The 17970-nt window shown below is 39.4% G+C and overlaps 1 protein-coding gene across 1 annotated transcript in view; it reads right to left on the reverse strand.

Annotated features, from left to right (window-relative positions):
* Nucleotides 1-17970, reverse strand: part of gbe1b (glucan (1,4-alpha-), branching enzyme 1b) — a 96820-nt gene that overhangs the window by 59073 nt on the left and 19777 nt on the right. Inside the window, exons 6-8 of the mRNA XM_086216501.1 lie at nt 12791-12881; nt 9884-10093; nt 1171-1286 (exon numbers count right to left, since the gene is read on the reverse strand). Of these exons, the coding sequence (XP_086072627.1) occupies nt 1171-1286; nt 9884-10093; nt 12791-12881 (417 nt within the window). The remainder of the gene's footprint in view (nt 1-1170; nt 1287-9883; nt 10094-12790; nt 12882-17970) is intronic.

The following is a 17970-nucleotide window of genomic DNA, read 5'->3' on the forward strand; positions in this document are numbered from 1 at the left end:
GATTGAACCAGCGACCCTTCGGTTGCTAGACGGTCACTCTACCTTCGAGCCATACAGCCCCAGTCGTAGTTTGAAAAAATTTAACACAAAAAACATTCACTTTTTAACTACCGGTACTATTTGATCATCACCACGCTTTACTAATGTTCTTTTGTTGTTTCTGTTTTACTTTTGCTACACCTGACAGTATGTCATCATACAGGAGGCTATAATATTCAATATTCTCATATCAGTGACAGTCACAATGTTTTGCAATAGAAAGACATAATTGCGTTATTCCCTCTTTCATTCTATCACAATATGACACATTGCACAAATATTTACCTCCATCAAGGAGGTTATGTTTTCACTCGTGTCTGTTTGTCAGCAGGATTATGCAAAACTACGCAGCCACTTGAAATGAAACTTTGTGGAAAGATGCATTGTGGCCCAAGGATGAATCCATTACATTTAGGAGTACAACAAATCGAAGGGTGGACACAGGATTTTTCCACTTTTTTGACATCGCAAGATCATTCATTTATTTATTGAGAAACATAAAATTGAGGATACTGAAGAAAATAAGTCGCTTTTTCATACTTTTTCCAGATACGTATTGCAATACAGTGGCAGATTTATGTTTAATAGAAGGGTTGATATGGCAGAAGTCTTCGCTCTCTAATATTTTAGGTTGCCTACAACTGGCACCTATCTTTTGTTGAGTTTTATCTGCTGCAAAAGACAGATTAAAATTGGCACTGTAAAGTCTTCTTTACTATTAGTAAATAATCTGGACCATATTTTTTATCTAGAATCTTTGGAAAACACGTCATTTAAAGTCCAGTCTAATGTGACTCGGTTGTTTACTCATTTATTTAAATAAATCTGGAAAAGCGAGAGAAAAAAGAAAATCTCTGTATCAGGAGTAATTTTAATTTCTTGTTTTGTTTTTTTTTCCACATGTTTTTGTGCAGGTAGGACCAGAGTTTGTATTATATCCTGACTGGCATGTCAGTGATGTCCTGAACTCCAGTGCAGAGAACAGATGGATGACATGCACACTTTACACACATGCACAAGCACACACACACACACACACACACACACACACACACACACACACACACACACACACACACACACACACACACACACACACACACATCTTTTTGTGTGAAGCACAAGTCTTACCAATTCCATGGTGGTGATACAGCATTGAGGTTATTCCATCAAATCTGAAGCCATCAAACTTAAAGGCCTCCATCCACCAGCGCAAGTTAGACAGGAGGAACCGCTGCACCTCCCAGCTGGCGACACACACACAAAAAAACACACTCTCAAGGTCAGATACACCAGGAGCGGAATTATTCACAAATCTCATCATGCACTTAAGGCACCAGAGATTAATTTTCACCGCTACAGGGCATTCACATATTGATAACCAAAGCGTCATCATGTTGGAGATGGAGTGTCAGTGAGAGGAGATGGTGTTTTCATCAACTGCACGGCAGAGAGGATGCCGTTTTCCATGAATCCAGTTGTCAGGGTGAGAAATAGGAGACTTCCTGTACACAGGGAAGTTTCTGATTTCCATCAGACCACTCAAATGACCCCTCAGTGAGTGTTTACTAAAGCTGAGTCCATCTCTGTAAATTCAGGATTTCATGCAACACCTGGGTAATGAATACAAAGCAGGGGGATTGCATACACAAGGGTAAAGAACTGGTACTATCTGAGTAGGAATCTTGGCCCCAAAATCCATCACAAAAGCATGCAAATGCTCTCTCTGCTAGTTGGCTGGACTGTGTTGGTGGAAGTTGGAGGAGGTGGATTCCATAAATGGCCCAACATCCCTGTTCCTGACTGAGTGATAGGAGAGTCATCTACATCTGAACAGCCACTCGAGGCAAAGTACACTACGCACCTCACCTCTCCCCATTCAGTGGTGGGTTGCCATGGAAATGTCAGTTAAAACTCAAGATTTGGTTGCCTCTATGCAGTGTGCATAATGAGCACCAAATGAAACATTGTACATATGGATGTCATGCTAGATAGCAGAGGCAAAGACACCGTCCTGACACTGTTTAAATGTGAGTTGCTGCCTCTTCTTATGCTGAGCTTCATAACTCTGTTGCTCCTGGTATTTTCCACTCCGACAATGATACTGTTTGTTGTTTCTATATTTGCTTCTATTTGTATCTATTGTGTCAGTAAACACTGCAATGAAATTTTGATGAGAAAACAAGTTGCATTAAGCACTGCACCAACATCTACTGGTTTTCAGTTTAATTATTTACACTTACACAGATCTAATAAAGTACAAGTACGGCTTTTTTTTCCCTGGAAAAAAGGGTGCAACACGTCCTCTTGAAATATCATTCGAGTAAATAATGTTATTATCTATGTCTATCTAATGTGGAATCAATATTAAATTCACTTAAATCGACATTTGCAACGAGAAGTTCTCGTTTCTGTCGACTCTCATTCATGCCAGCAAATTTAAACAGATTTTTTTTTTTTTTTATCAGCCATGACACAACACTGAAGAGCAGTTCAAAATTTTGTGCTTGAATGATGTAATTTCATCATGTCAAATGTTGTTGAAGCAGTGATGAGGCACAGATTCACGCTTCACCAGCGCTTCAATAACCTCTCAAACTGCAAAATCCATCCGGCGCTTGCCAATTCTTGCTCTCAACAAGACCCCCTCTTTAAAATGTATCGTTTGATTTATCCCATGCATGTTTAAGCACTAAATGCAGAGGATTACATGTTCCATGGCACAAGATAAAAATCACAGCATTTTTTTTTCCGGAAAGTGAGTCATGACACAAAATACATTTAAATGTTTTGCCGTCTGTGCTCCATTCCTCAGGGATGACCAACCCCGGCACTGTTTGACAGGTGTGAAGCTGCATGTTACATCGGTGCTTCCTCCTTCCCCCGAGGAAGAGCACAAGGGAGCCTGGTATGATCCGATATAGCAGCCTGGCTGGGTGGTCACGCAGACCTTGTGATAAATAGATTAGGTCCCCCACTCCACTGCGCAGAGCCAACAAAGGCTCAGACACAATGTATCCTCACGGGATAGAGATAATAGCCAGCGGGAGCCTGGGGCCCAAGATGAAACCATACTGCCACATTAGGACCCACAATGCCATTCATCATCAAGTCCAATTACAGCCTGATAGTTAGAGCTCTATATCCGATGCAACACACCACACAGAGTTCAATGAAATTGGTCTATGGTGTTCATAAAAAGAAAAAAAAATACACAGTGTCCTCATTCTGCACTTCAGCCATGACAGTTAAACTTAATTAGGGAGTACTGATAGACTAAAGTAGTACTCATGAAGAAATGTTGCTGCTTGTAGAGGAAGATCATCTCAAACATGTAGCATTCACTGCTACAAGGCACCTGAAGTCAACGACTCCTTTTTCTTTCTCTAGTTTTAAACAAGTGTGACCCACAGTGCAGGATTTACTATTATTGCAGGCAGGACAAGAGCTGAAAATATTTGAGATGACTGCAACCTCTGAACACCACATTGTGTGGAGGTGGTACGTAATGTGCTTTAATTACATGGTGGTACCATTTAAACAAAGCCAATACTTTTTCAAGGAGAACGCACAAATTCCCTGGTTCAACAACGTTATAAGGCTGTTGTAGTTCTCAGGAGGACAGTTGGTTTGGTACCAATACAAATCTGAGATCGGTGTTCAAGTTATTTCAGCTGCATTAGCAACACTGTGTTCCAAAACGCTAACCTAACTGGAAGCGTTATCCTAACTTTAATCGGTGTTTTTATGCCTACACATAAACTGCAAACTTTTTTGACATCATAAATAGGGCTCTGTATCGGCAAGGACCTTGTTTCATTATTATATATTACAAGATGATAAAACACGTTATATACAACTTGCCTGGGTGCTCTAATAATACTGTATATCAAACCTGTTTTGTCTCACACGTTTCTTTCTGTTTTGTCTTTAGCTTTCAGTGCTGCAGGCGCTGCTCCAGTGTTGTCCACCATTACACCCCCCATGGATTGCATGCAAAATCATTCAAATGACATACATATAACTACTTCTCATATACATTTTAAATGAAACTCAAATATGATTTAAGTTGCCTTTTCTGTTTATTTTGTGTGGAGTTGTCACACATTATTTAAATACTAGGTCAACTACATTCAGCCAATCGGAATTAGGCAATAGCGCAGTGTGTTGTACTTAATAAGAAATGTGTCTTTCCACCACATATTTAAGCAGTCCTCAAGGCGTCTGGTGTTTCTGGCAGCCTTGCAGGCTAAACTCTCATCTAGCTCTCTGACAGACTGTCCCTGTTTTGCTGTGATTTGATTCAGATATCTGCCAATTGTCTGGCTGCCTGGCAGTTAGCTGCTCTTGCTTAGCATCCTGGAAGGGATATGTTGCTGCCTGTGAGACTGTATGTTTCACAGCCTGCCGTTCAGGCATCAGTTTCAGTCTGGCAGGCTGATTCTCCTTCATAGGTGTCTCCCCTGATGGAGCAGAGTTTACTTATGGCTGAAAGCCTCAAAATTCTTAGCATCACCTGCCACCAGATTCTACAGTATTTGTCTGCAGAACCAGCAGTTTCAGACAGGTTCAGTCCAGGACTCTAACCCAAGTTTTTCACAACAGAGTCACCAACAAAATTAGATGAGCCTCTGGCATTAGATTCAGGAGGTTTCCGTAAGAGGACCAGGAGTGGTTAGGGTGAGAGATCAGTTTAAGCCCAGCGCCATTTCGGGAAGACTTGCAGTCCTAAACCTGCAGCATGCTGTTACTCCTGGTTCTCCAGCTCTGCAGACTCAAGTGACTCACCAGACCAGCAATAGCAACCTTGCATAGCAATAGCAAAGTTTCCATCTGTGGAGGGCAGTACCTCTGCAGGGTTGTCACAATCTGTAAAATCCAAATACTTTGCAATAAAATACCAGGATTTAGAACTGAAACAACAAAACTACTACATACCGTATCAAAAATAGTTTACAGGCGTAGTTACTCTTTAGGTTTATTCTTTCATCCAGCAGAGGCCAGATATACTGCAGTATGCACAGTCATAAATGGCTGCCAGGTTATTGTCTCGGGTTTGGTTCAAATCAACGCCGGCCATTTATCACCAGATAGATTCTTTGAATCCTTTTATGTGTCTCTCACGTTAAATTCTGACCATTTTTCTTTCAGTTCATTCAGACAAATGATACCATAACAGCTGATAGCGATGGAAACGCTGCACCAGCCACAAAAGTCAAAAGTTTTTCGCCGTTCAAAAGGATCTGATGGATATTCTTATGTTATTTGCAATAATGACACATGTACAGCAGAAGGTGATTTTGAAAGTGTTTGGCATTAAGATTAGGATGGTTTCTCTTTTATTTGGTCTCACATCGAAAATAACTATAGTATAACGATGGCAGAAATAATTTCATTCAGTGAGTTTCTAAAAGCAATCTTTTGTTGCCATTCACTGTAGATCAACCAAAGCACAGAGGCATTGGGAATTTAATTATTTATACTGCCTTGATTTAAAGATCATTAACAAATGTTTAAAAGAAATAAAAACACACATAGAACACAGTCTTGTCAAAGACAGAATTATTATTCGTACGTCATCAAACACAGGATTCGGCATGGGCACATGGAGAAGCGTTAAAAAAACAAAAAGTTTTCAAAAGCCTGGCACTGGGCCTATTTTCATATCTTAAGAATTCACACAAAGATTGATGAAAAATGGATGCAAATGATCCTGAGAGAGGTGGGAAGATTACAGAACGAGCCCACATCAAGCTTCTCAGAACTCTTACATCTTAAGGCCCTGATCTACAAAAGGGTTTGGTTTCCTGGGCTGCCAGCACCAACCCACTACATGGCCGACCACTGGCTCGATTTACTCGGTCATTGTCTCAAGGTGACATTGAAATTTTGAAAAGGTTTATTAAAGAAACAGTGGCCGATGAATAATGCTTCTAACCCCTCGATCATTTCTGCTCATCATATCTAGTGTCTAGAGCATGGACGTCTCATTTATTTTACATTCAGATAAGTTTATTAATCTTCATCACGTTAAAAAATAAGCGAGCTATCCTTTGGGTTTTTCAAGGGCATTTGGAACGCCATGTGTTTTACTTGAATAATTCATCTACTTTAATATTTTAGGAAGCTGAAGTACGAGCTTATTTCAGCGAGGCTGAGAACCTTGTCACAACCAACCGTTGTGTCAGTTAGGGAGAATGCAGATTGTGTCCTTACATGATTTCACAGCAGTCTCATTCTTCTCCCATCAAGTTGGTATCCAGCAACTACAAAACCACTTCTAGCATCTTTTCAGAACTGATGTTTACAAAGCCAAACATTCTTCATACAGAACATAGATACATTTGACTCAGAGGCAACTCAAGTTAACAAATTGGATGCAGACGCCTATCTCAACTGCATCGTCTTGAGACTGAGTCAAATGCTTTAGCAAGAAAAGTTCAAGACAAACAAATAAACCAACAAATACAAGGTTTTTCTCTGATAAGGATGCAGAAGTGGAAGCTGAGCCGCAGAGAAAATTGTGAGGAAAATGTCTTGGTTTCAAAAACCTGTAACAGACCATGTCTGTAAACCTAATGAGAACATTATCATACTGTAAGAACTACAGTATGCCAGGTGATGAGTTTCAGAGAAATCAGAGATGTGGATTTTGGTGCGATGGTGTCAAAAGTATTATACTGATTTCTTACTGGACGCAATGTAAGCAAAGAGGAAGAGAAAACCCAGTCAATTTAATATGGGCTTACTTGCTCTGTAGTCTTGTGATCCGATGAATCTTTCAGATTAGATGCCCCTTAACGCATCACAAGGGGCTTCATTAAAATTGGAACCACCCCTGCATCCGTATTCATGAAATCTCAACCCATAAGGGTTTTGCCATACCATTCTGTGTGTGTGTGCGTGTGTGTGTGTGTGCGCACGCATGTGTTGGACGGGGCATGAGTTCATACACCCTCTTTTTGACAGAGGCAAAAGTGGCTTGGGTCATAGCCTGTGAAGCTGTAACTGGGAGCTTTTTGACTATAATAACAGGCTAAAATTGTTAAATGCACCACCAAAAGAGCAAACTCAAACTGGGAAGGGGGCATTAGAAGGAACCTTTCACCAACACACTGTAGCTGTTATGAACATGTACATGCCTGCATCAACAGAGGTTTCTTTCACCCACCAGGTACCCACCCACTGTACTGGACATCTACCCTCAAACATTTCATAAATGGAATCCATCCATCCATCCATCCATTTTCTTCCACTTATCCTGTTAAGGGTCACGGGGGGGCTGGAGCCTACCCCAGTAGCTTTCGGGCATAAGGCAGGGTTCACCCACCAGTCCATCACAGGGCCAACACATAGAGACAGACAACCACTGGCTCTCACAGTCATGCCGACTGTCAGTTTAGAGTATCAATCAGCCTCGTCCCCTCATGATGTCTTTGGACTGTGGGAGGAAGCTGGAGTACCAGAGAGAACCCACGCAGGCACAGGGAGAACATGGAGACTCCACACAGAAAGGCCCCGAATCTGAGCTGGGGCTCGGACCCAGAACCTGGACCACCGTGCCGCTATACATGGAATCCGATTGACAGAAATCCATCGAAGAGATGGAGAACTTTAATCCCTGCAACTGTCTGCGTGTCTGAAGATGCTATGAAAGCGATGACAGAAGTTTTTGTCAACAATGTAATTTGTCAAATAAATAACCTGTCAAGGAAGACAGTACTTGGAAGCCTACATGATGGTGCGTCACATGACTGTGAACAGATGGTGAGTGAAAGCACCTTCCGCGACCCGCTGTACTGTGGAGGATATGAGAATGACGGCATTGGTTTGGCTGAGACAAAGTTAGAGGCTGGGATGGTGAGACAAGAGAGGGAAGCTGAACCTAGAGCAACAGGCACAGTGGCAAATACAGTTGACAATCAAATAGTGACTGAGGTGAGAGTCCACAAGTTTAATGATTGCAGATGGTGTTGTTCTCTCCAAGGATACAAAAAATATGAAATGCTAAAACACCTTGCCAAATACACCCTGGTGGCAGCGGTTTTCACAATGAAATTAAAATATTCTTAAAATTGCACGGTTGATTTGGCAAACCGTTTTGCATCATTCAAATCCTGCCGACCCCTCCACTGTGTTGGTGCGTGCTAAAACAACTTTGCTGAAACTTTCATGAAAAAACACAAACAATGTTAGAGATCATTTATGAGAATATTTTGGTTCATTATGAAACTATGAAGGTACAGCTCCCTCCAAACCCTGCAGTGTCATTTTTAATAAGCCAATATATTGCGGGAACATAGGTGGAACCTTTAAGAGTGTAAGAAATGGATGGTCATATTCTATTTGCTGAAAGCAGAGCTGCTCGATTAAAACCAAGCTGTAGTTCACTTTAGCTTCATAGCTACAGTCAGAGGTTGATTTTCTTCCAAAGGGAGTCGCAGAAATGCTTGACACAAATGACACAAACCTGAGAGAGGCAGGGAAGACAAATGAACTGGCTATGACATTGCCGGGCTCCGTTGGGCTTTTACAAATGACTCCTCATATGCCCCCCAGTTGCGGCATATGTCTGCTCCATGTCTAATGAGAGCTCCTGATTTGAGGAGAGTTCAATAACTAATGAAAGAAGAGCCGTGTTCTCTTATTATAGCCCCCATGCTTGACACTAAGCATCGTATAATGTATTGGAAACTGCTGCACACACTTATTAAAAGAGAGTTCAGAAAAGGCATCTGATAGACCCAACAGAGCCTGTTCCTCGTTAATGTGTGCTGGGATCATTTTCTGGCTACAGAGGCAAGACACTTAATTAACAGGGAGTACAACAACACCGATCAATAATTTTGGTGTACACTGAGCACCAGAAGAGTCAGAAAATGGCCTGTTTTCCAGTTCTTCCTCAAAGCTTTGCAATTAACTGAAGATATAAACATTACACTTAGACTGGAACACAACACTGGATCAAAACATTACTCATAATGGATTATAATTCCATACCCTTTTAGGGGAAATGTGCAAAAAAGTGTAAAAACAAGGCATTTGAAACTTAACTTTACCACTAATGGGCAGTTTTTGCCTCAAGAATATCAGATTAACATTGAACTTTATTGTGCGTCTATTTGTCTTGCTTTTGACCTTGAACGCATCATGCTCCATCAGATACAGCAGTCTCATAAAACATACAGACTGGTAAGTCAGGGCTCATTTATCAATCTATTCAGATGGTGTTTTGTACATCGGTGAAGCAATGAAACTGATGTGCTCATGCGCTTTTTTTTTTTTTTTTTTGCTTAAATGCAAACATTTATATATCCGATGCAATCATGGCAGACGTTAAACGTAAGCAGGTGCTCTCCAATAGATCGAGCTTAGGGTTATATGTAACTTACGACTACAACACTAACTTGTTAGTTATAGCATGATATGCAGATTGAGTGGAAATTGTCGTAATCAGTGGTATAGGTGTGTTTCCTTACATTTAGTGGTAAAAGGCTCAGAAAAACAGGACATTGAATGGAATTACAATATAATTATAGTAGAATAAAGCCAAAGGCAAAAGTAGAAGTGTTGCAGAGATCACCAAATGTAGAGCAGGTACATTTTCACTTCTACTGTACATCAGTAAGCAAGCGCATCCTTATTTAATTACACAGTACTTTCCGTATTGAATATGTTATTTAAATGTGATGCACATCACTGCACAACACATTTCGTCGGCCGATCTAAATGCTTCATTTGGATAAAAGAATCTACTTGTATCATTTATAGAAGGATGGAGTGTAAATGTTTCATTCAACGACGTACTGCACCTTAATGAAATTTTACAGAAAATAAGAAGTACCTGGAGTAATTGAAGAGACGGCTATCCCAAAGTTTGTGGTACCCTCTGGGAGGTGAGTGGAAGAAGCACGAGTCAGATCCATCAAACTTGTTGAGGCCGTCGTCGGTGTTTTTGGATGCATGGCTGTGAACAACATCCAGCAGCACCACGATGCCCATCGAATGAGCCACATCAATCAGCTGCTTCAGCTCATCCGGGGTGCCGTAGCGACTGCAAGGGGACACAAACAAACACTCACATTCCCTGCATCCTCACCCTGCCCAAAAATCTTTTCCCCACCATGACCTCAAGGAGTATATGACTATGACCCTCGTTGAGCTTTGGCGGCATGACATATCTTTTTACAAGGAACAAGCGAGTAACTTTTGGAAGCCATCTGGAGTAAATTCTACAGCCTGGATCCTGAAGAATGTTCTTGGTCAATGGCAGAATAAATCTACTGTATTAATGGCATTTCAGGACACATTTCCAAATTTCAATCCAATTCCTTCTGTCAAGGGGAAATGATTGAAAGATTCAAGATTCCAGATATCATCTCGATCATATTCTGGATCACATATTCAGCCTTTTATGTATAATACTACATAATGGCCAAGATCTCAGAAAAAAACGTCAGCATGTCTGAAATGTCTTTGAGGCCATGAATTGTAATGAAATGGTCAGGTTTTAAGCTCCAAGAATAACTAATTTGATGCAATTGGAAAGAAAATGTAGGATGTTACGTTCATATTCTGTATCCATGTCGCCACCTTGGTGGGGTTCAGAGTTTACATGTTTGATCTATTTTGTGTGGCGTGTTATTGCCCTTAAAATCTACCGTAAAAATGATATCTCAGAGTAACAAGAGAGAACAAATTTGTGTGAGAAAACACTTCATACGTGCGGCCCATAAATGTAAGTGTTCATCCATAGAAAGAAAACTTTGAATATACACCTCACATTCTCGACTAATGTCCCATCTGTCCTTCCTGCTATCATTTTATCAGCCTCCTTGCAAAGCCGGACACATAGTAGCAGTATTACCACTTCCCGCTACTCAGGCGCTCAGGTTTTAAATGACACTGAGAGATCAAGATTGGATGAAATTATATATACATTCCACTTTGGGTTTATGCTGTACTCTAAGCAGGGAAGGGGGGGATCTCTGAAAGAAGATAAATACTAAGACTAATAAACCTTTATCAAAGTGTTCCTCCACTCTCTGGATTTACTGAAAAATGTATTTACAGAGAGATTACAGCCGGGGTTAGGCTTCCTAACCTTGATCTGAGGTGACCGATTTTACAAAGAGGGAAGTTGTTCCCTCAGTTTTGTCCTCCTGACAGTGCAAAGTTGAACACAAAACCCTAAAAATAAAATCTCGAAACTATTTGCAGTTATATTAAAAGGGAATATTCTGCGGTAGATATGAAACACTGTAGAACTGTTTTATTTGGCAATGCCTTGAAGGGGCTTTTCATTCAGACATGCAACAAAAGGAGCCACTGGTGTATCTGTTTACGGCACAGCCAGCCGATTCTGGCCTGACAGCATTAGGAAATCTTGTGCGTTTGATAGAGGAAAAGAAAAAATTAAATAAAGAGGAAGAGGACAATCAATAGAGTCTTCTGGCACAAATATAAAAACTCACGATCATAGATTGTCTCTTTGTTACATGGGAGAAAAACACGCATTGGCCTCTCGATCACATACAGGTCACACATCGGTCATTTCATCAGAGTTGCTTTAATCACGTAAATGACTGGAGGACAACAAATGTTACCTATGCCGAGATATCACTGTAAATAAAGTATATGGTTATTGTCGAACTTAATAAGTTTAATTTTGCTTATGTTGACATTTTGCAAACGTTTACTTTTAAATTTGTCAGTGAAAAATGTTGGAAAATATTAGAAAACGATGCATTGCACTGTAAGGCAAACGCGCTTTCCATTTTCCATCATTTCTTTGGAACTGTTCTTTTGCTGATAATAGTTCCCTTGTTATGATAAATATGGAGGCTCGCAACAATATTTAAACTGCATTTATCTATTTTCTTTATCAATATAAACCATGTGAGAATCCAAACCTCATCTGTTTGGCACGATAAAAGATTACATTTTACTGTTTGGATCAATTATTGTGCAGCTCTCAAGATTATACACCAAAGCCTTTTTATAATCAGTCCACTGGAACAGCATCAGAACCTCATCCTGAATTACTTCATCTCAATTCAGGATCACGTTCGGAGGTTCCCAGCTATGGAATTCACGGTCCTATTCACCATGTCATCCTTTCTCCTCTGGCATTTCAAGAAGGTGGTTTTTTTGTTGTTGTTTTTTTTTTACAGTAAGATTTTAACATTATTCAGGTGTATATTTTTTTTCTTAATAATACATGAAATATGCCGTGTATATTCTTCTTGCTTTTCCATTCATACTAGTTAAGTGATTCGATCACTGTCCCTTATTTCTGATGAGTATGTGAGTTTTTGCGTATTTCTGAATGGTAATGATTTGTGTTGCTAATTCAGGGAATTCTAGCAGTCGGGTTTTTATTTGTAGTTTCCCTTTTGTTTTTTTCCTTCAAATTTAGGATGTATTAAATGTTTTAATTATCTTTTAAACAATAATGGGACTTGTTGCCATAAATATAGTTTCAGCATATTTTCATTTTGATCTTTATATCACTACAGCAAAACATAGAATGAAATATGATGCAGATTTAAAAGTATATCCCTCACCTCTTTGCATCTATTTTTACTTTGCGTCTGTACTTTATTAAAAGCGTAAAGCTCATACGCCTCAATTGATTCTTAAAAATGATCCATAAATAATAACAAACATGTTTTGTTGCAATAAAACCTGAGGAAATTGGGATTAAAAAACACCATTTGAGATCAACTTTTGCAGTCTGACAAATATTTACCTGGAAGCAGCAAAGAAACTGGTAATCTGGTACCCGAAGCTTGCGTAGTAAGCATGTTCCATGATCGCCATCATCTGAATACAGTTGTAACCTGGATATGGAGACGGAGAGGAAGGCGGAAAAAAAAATAAAAAATCAATAATTATGTTTTTAAGAGATTCCTTTCCATTTCTCATTTTTAAAGCTTTCCTACCATATTATCAAAAATAACTTTGTCCAACTGATGCTAATTTGATTCAGATATTATCTGTGGGCAAACTAATGAATAATTCATGATGAGAAAAGATGTGTTACATATGTATGGCAGCACAAATCAATGTTGCTTGACATCCCGCAGCTTCTTTGTTATGAGCGTCCTGTCGAGTTGGATAGCCTCATTTTCTACAGTAAATTCCGAGGTTATTATTTATTGACATTTCTAACTTTTCCTATGATTTCGCTTAAAATAACAGTATCTTGTTGGATTACACACAAGCTTCTGTCAAATGTATAAAAAATTGAGATGTCTTGAGTTGTTCAGCCACACTGGATACAAATACAGACAGCATTATCTAGAAAAGTCTTCTATATGTTGGGCCGGATCCATTTGGTACACAAAGCATCTGGAGACATTATGACTTAATACTACTTGACCCATGTCAGTCACACCGCCTCTAGGCATTTATTTTTTGACACAAGCACTAGTATCCTAAAGACAGGCTGTGGCTACAGGGAAACACCAGCTATCAGAGTTACAGGGTCATGTTCAACATTTCAAATCGACCTACGAATACTGCTTCTATGAATAAGAGAACAACAGGCTTTTAAGCTGCCATTGAACACTCCAGAGGGAGGCCCTGTGGTTTTTCATTGTTGTTTGGAGCAGATTTATTTATATCGCAGCTTCTTTCAGGCTCGAGAAAGAGAAAAAAAAGAGCCTTCTGAAGGAGTGCGACAAAGCACTGGGGTGAGAGGAAGTTTCTCTTATATACTGACACATATAAACTCATATAAATACAAATATATACATACACATACAATAAATATACATACACACACGTATATCTACACACGTATACATATATACAGTATATATATATATATATATATATATGCAAACACGCACATATATATGTATATATGTATGTATGTATGTGTGTGTACGCAGCAGATTGTATTTTTAATGCTAAATAATAGTAAAAAAAACATAATATTGTGTATCATTTGTTAAGAATTCGAATTTCAAAGCCAGAAAAGGATTTGTTCCATAAGGCTGAAGTCATATTTGAATCCAGCAAATTATTTAGAGTTGAATTATGAAAATTAATCACACATCCTATTGAATGAGTCACATGTGTAATGAGAACACGTACAACATGATGGAAATGGTCACTGATGTGGAGTATGACCCCGCCTAATCAAAACTGCAAGCAACAATGTGGAGACCATCCAAGAATTTTGCTAGAGAAGCTTTTAGCATTTGAATATTTGTTTCTGAATATTTTACAATTCACTACATATGTGATGACTTATAAATTGTTTGTTATACTAATAAGGCCTTTGTGAGATACTGCATAATAATATTTTTATTTTTCAGTTATATGCACTGACTGCTGGGCCGTGTTTTTGCTGTGAGGGTCTTTTAAATACTTTAATGGCGAAGGGCTGAGGTCTTTGTACCAGTTTGAAGCGTGTTGACCTCTCAGATGAGCTGGTTCTGGACAATTGCTGGTTCCTGTGATTGAAAATAAACCCGCTGAAGTTGCTTTTAGCTACTATACTGCTCAACTTTGATACAAAATGCCAGAAGACCCGAGATTAGAAACAGAGCTTTAAATCGAAAGGCTAAAGCATCTTCCAGCTCTTTTGTCTTAAATTATATGCACATTTTTTCCTTGGCTTTTTTATGTGTTGTCTGTCTATCTGTGCTCTGAGATCATCTATTGATTTTCTTGTTTTTATTTTTTGATAATTAGCAATGATTCATGATAATTGTCTGAATTATGTGTAACAAACAAGAAACACATCACTAAATTGAAGATTTGGGACCAAAGTCTGAAAGCTTAACACTGGTGGTCCGAATCTATAAGAAATGAACAGTTTCAACAACAAACAGGCAAATCAAAGGCAAATCAGAAGGATGATGTGCTGCAACTAATTGTGACCGTTCATCATGATGACGATTTTAGGTCTGTAAGTCTGTATATTACTGATCTGACTGTACACTCAGTGGTGCAAGAGGGTGGTTTTTTTTCTCAGCATTGGCTGTCGGATTCAAAACAGATTCAGGATTCTTCGTAGAAATGAAAACAACGTGTCAGTTTGTCTGAGCGGTGTAGTGCGCGACTAAGACTGCGGGGACCTCTTTATAAAACACCATCGAATGGTCAGTGATCCCTTCAGTCCACGCCAGTAAACAGGATGTTGACTTGCTGATGGGGTTTTGTGCAGAGGGAGTGTCACAGGTCTGCCCAGTGAAAATACTGGTGCTGGAGGAACAGTGGCCATCAAAGCAGCATGTCTGCTGGGGTACAAAGCAGTGTTGACAGAGACGAAAGGATACTGGAAGATAGGAAAGAGAAAAAAAAAAAAAGCTCTCAAGCCTCTCAGCTATTGTTTTTCCAGGACACATTTTTGGCTAAATTTTGATGTGAATGGAGGTATAGACGAGTGACAAAGGCGAAAAAAAAAATCAGGATACACTGAAATAGAATGAATACAGAAAGAATATTTACTAAATAATTTCGATCCATCCTTTCATTTTCTATTGCTTATCTTGTTAAGGGTCACGGGGGCTGGAGCCTGTCCCAGCAGTCTTAAGGCGAGAGGCTGGGTTCACCCTGGATGGGTCGCCAGTCCATCGCAGGGCCAACACATAGAGACAGACAACCATTCACACTCACAGCCACACCTACGGTCAATTTAGAGTATCAATCAGCCTCGTCCTTTCTTGATGTCTTTGGACTGTGGGAGGAAGCCGGAGTACCAGAGAGAACCCACACTGGTACAGGGAGAACATGGAGACTCCACACAGAAAGATCATGTGACTTGAACCCGTAACCTTTTGGCTGTGAGGCGACAGTGCTGACCACTGTAAATAAATAAGCTGACTAAAGTCAAATTATGAAATTTAAGTTTTTAAAATACAATACATTGTCAAAGACAACTCTTTTTGGCATCCTTGGGTTGCACAGTTCCTTTTCATTTTACTCACAACAGATCAGACTTCAGTTGGATGTGGAGATGAATCAAATAAATTATATATCGGCCAAAGTGATCGTTATCTAAGGGGACAGATGTGATATACATTGTGGAAACCTCCAGTTATGTATTTTAATCATGTAGACAGTAAGAAAACTCCTGCATGAAAAAATTCGACCCAATTTAATCAGGCAGTTCCTAAATCAAATCAAATCCCCAAAAACAACTACCATATTTTCCGCACTATAAGGCGCATCAGATTATAAGGCGCACCTTCAATGAATGGCCTATTTTAAAACTGTTTTCATATATAGGGCGCACCATATTATAAGGCGCATAGAATAGAAACTACTGTAGTGGCTGGCGTTGTGTTATGCACTCACTAGATGGAGCTGTGCTAAAGGGAGTGTCAATAAAACAGTCAGATAAGTCAGTCAGTCAAACTTTATTAATAGAATACAAACCAACGTTCTGACCACTCCGTTCACTCCCAAAACAAGTTAGTGTATTCACGATCCGGTACCGTACGTACCGGTAGCTGCGTGACTGATTTTTTCCCTTTACCGTTTTTACCACTGTTACTTTGGCGACGCCCCCTGACTACGGTAGCCATAACTATCCAATATTGATCCATATATAAGGCGCATCGTATTATAAAGCGCACTTTCAGTTTTTGAGAAAATTAAAGGCTTTTAGGTGCGCCTTATAGTGCGGAAAATACGGTACATTGGAGATGTGGACATTTTCATCTATTATGTATCAAAGAGTTTGAATGTTGGCATTTGCATTGTTCTAATTTTACAAACCTCTACCTGTGACTTTGTTTTATTTTGGTAACTCCACCTCATATGTCTGATGTTTGCATAACTTCCTGTCATTTGATTTTGCCGCCTTTTCCCTTCCAACTACTGTCTTGTTGATCATTGGGTCACGTCGTATTAAAGGCCTTTTGAGTCATCAGTATGTTACTTTACTGCTTGTACAGTGATGGTTTTTTTTCCCCTCTAACTTGACCTCGTAGAGACACGCTAGACAACCTCTTGAGAAACTGTTCATTCAAAATGTTACCACTTCAAATTAGAAAAATTAAATCACAAGAACACAGTAAAACAATATTTCCCATGAGGGCTCTCGACTGAAGGTGGAATATGAACAAGATTCACTGAGCTCCGCCATGTCCTCAGTAAAGTGTTTGTCAATATGGGTCATTTGAAAGGTCAACATGTCAATGAAATCTGACATGAAGACCACGTATGGAGCGGCTCATTGGATCCCATTCATCTGCATGTGGAGGAGACCGCATGGATACCATCCCCAGCCTATCAACAATCCTGGGTCAAACTTCTTCATTGTCTATCTGCATCAGGCAGGGCAGGGATCGAAATGACACCGTTCATGTTGTTCATGTTTCCAATATGTGTAAATCTATTCCAGATATGCGTCGTTAAACCCATCGACGAACATATTGCAATTTTGAGAACTTTTTATTGCAAAAACCTGCATTGATTTAAATGTATTTTGTCCACTGACACCACCAGAAAGACTTGTAAAAGAATCAAATAAATGAGGAATTGAACCAGTTCTGCATTCATTTAGTAAAATGGCAAAATAATGGTATCGTGTGAATATTTCAACAAAACAAAAAATCAACTGAGTCTCAAGGTTAGGGTGAGGTTAATAAGTTTGGATATGGAACGAGGTGGTTGAATATCCTGTGCACAGTAAATATTAATCATTCAAGAAATGGTAGAAAAGAGAAACCGCAATATAAAAGTGAGATGTAGCTTACAGCACTTTGGCGCAGCATTGTTTACTCACAAGCTACAAGTAAAACCTAATTCAATCATGCATTTGGGACTATGCTGATACACTTTCAGCTATGCATGTGACCTAAACCCTTGTGAACATTTGTACTTTTGCTCCAATGTTGCTGCCAAAAATATTTTTAGAGGTAGAGCTTTGATTCCATTTGGGGTTTTTTTTAGTACTTCCAACAATGT

The sequence above is a fragment of the Aulostomus chinensis genome, chromosome 10, assembly GCF_037954235.1.
Source record: "Aulostomus chinensis isolate RoL2024-O1b breed Wild chromosome 10, RoL_Achi_v1.0, whole genome shotgun sequence".
In the NCBI taxonomy this organism is placed as follows: domain Eukaryota; kingdom Metazoa; phylum Chordata; class Actinopteri; order Syngnathiformes; family Aulostomidae; genus Aulostomus; species Aulostomus chinensis.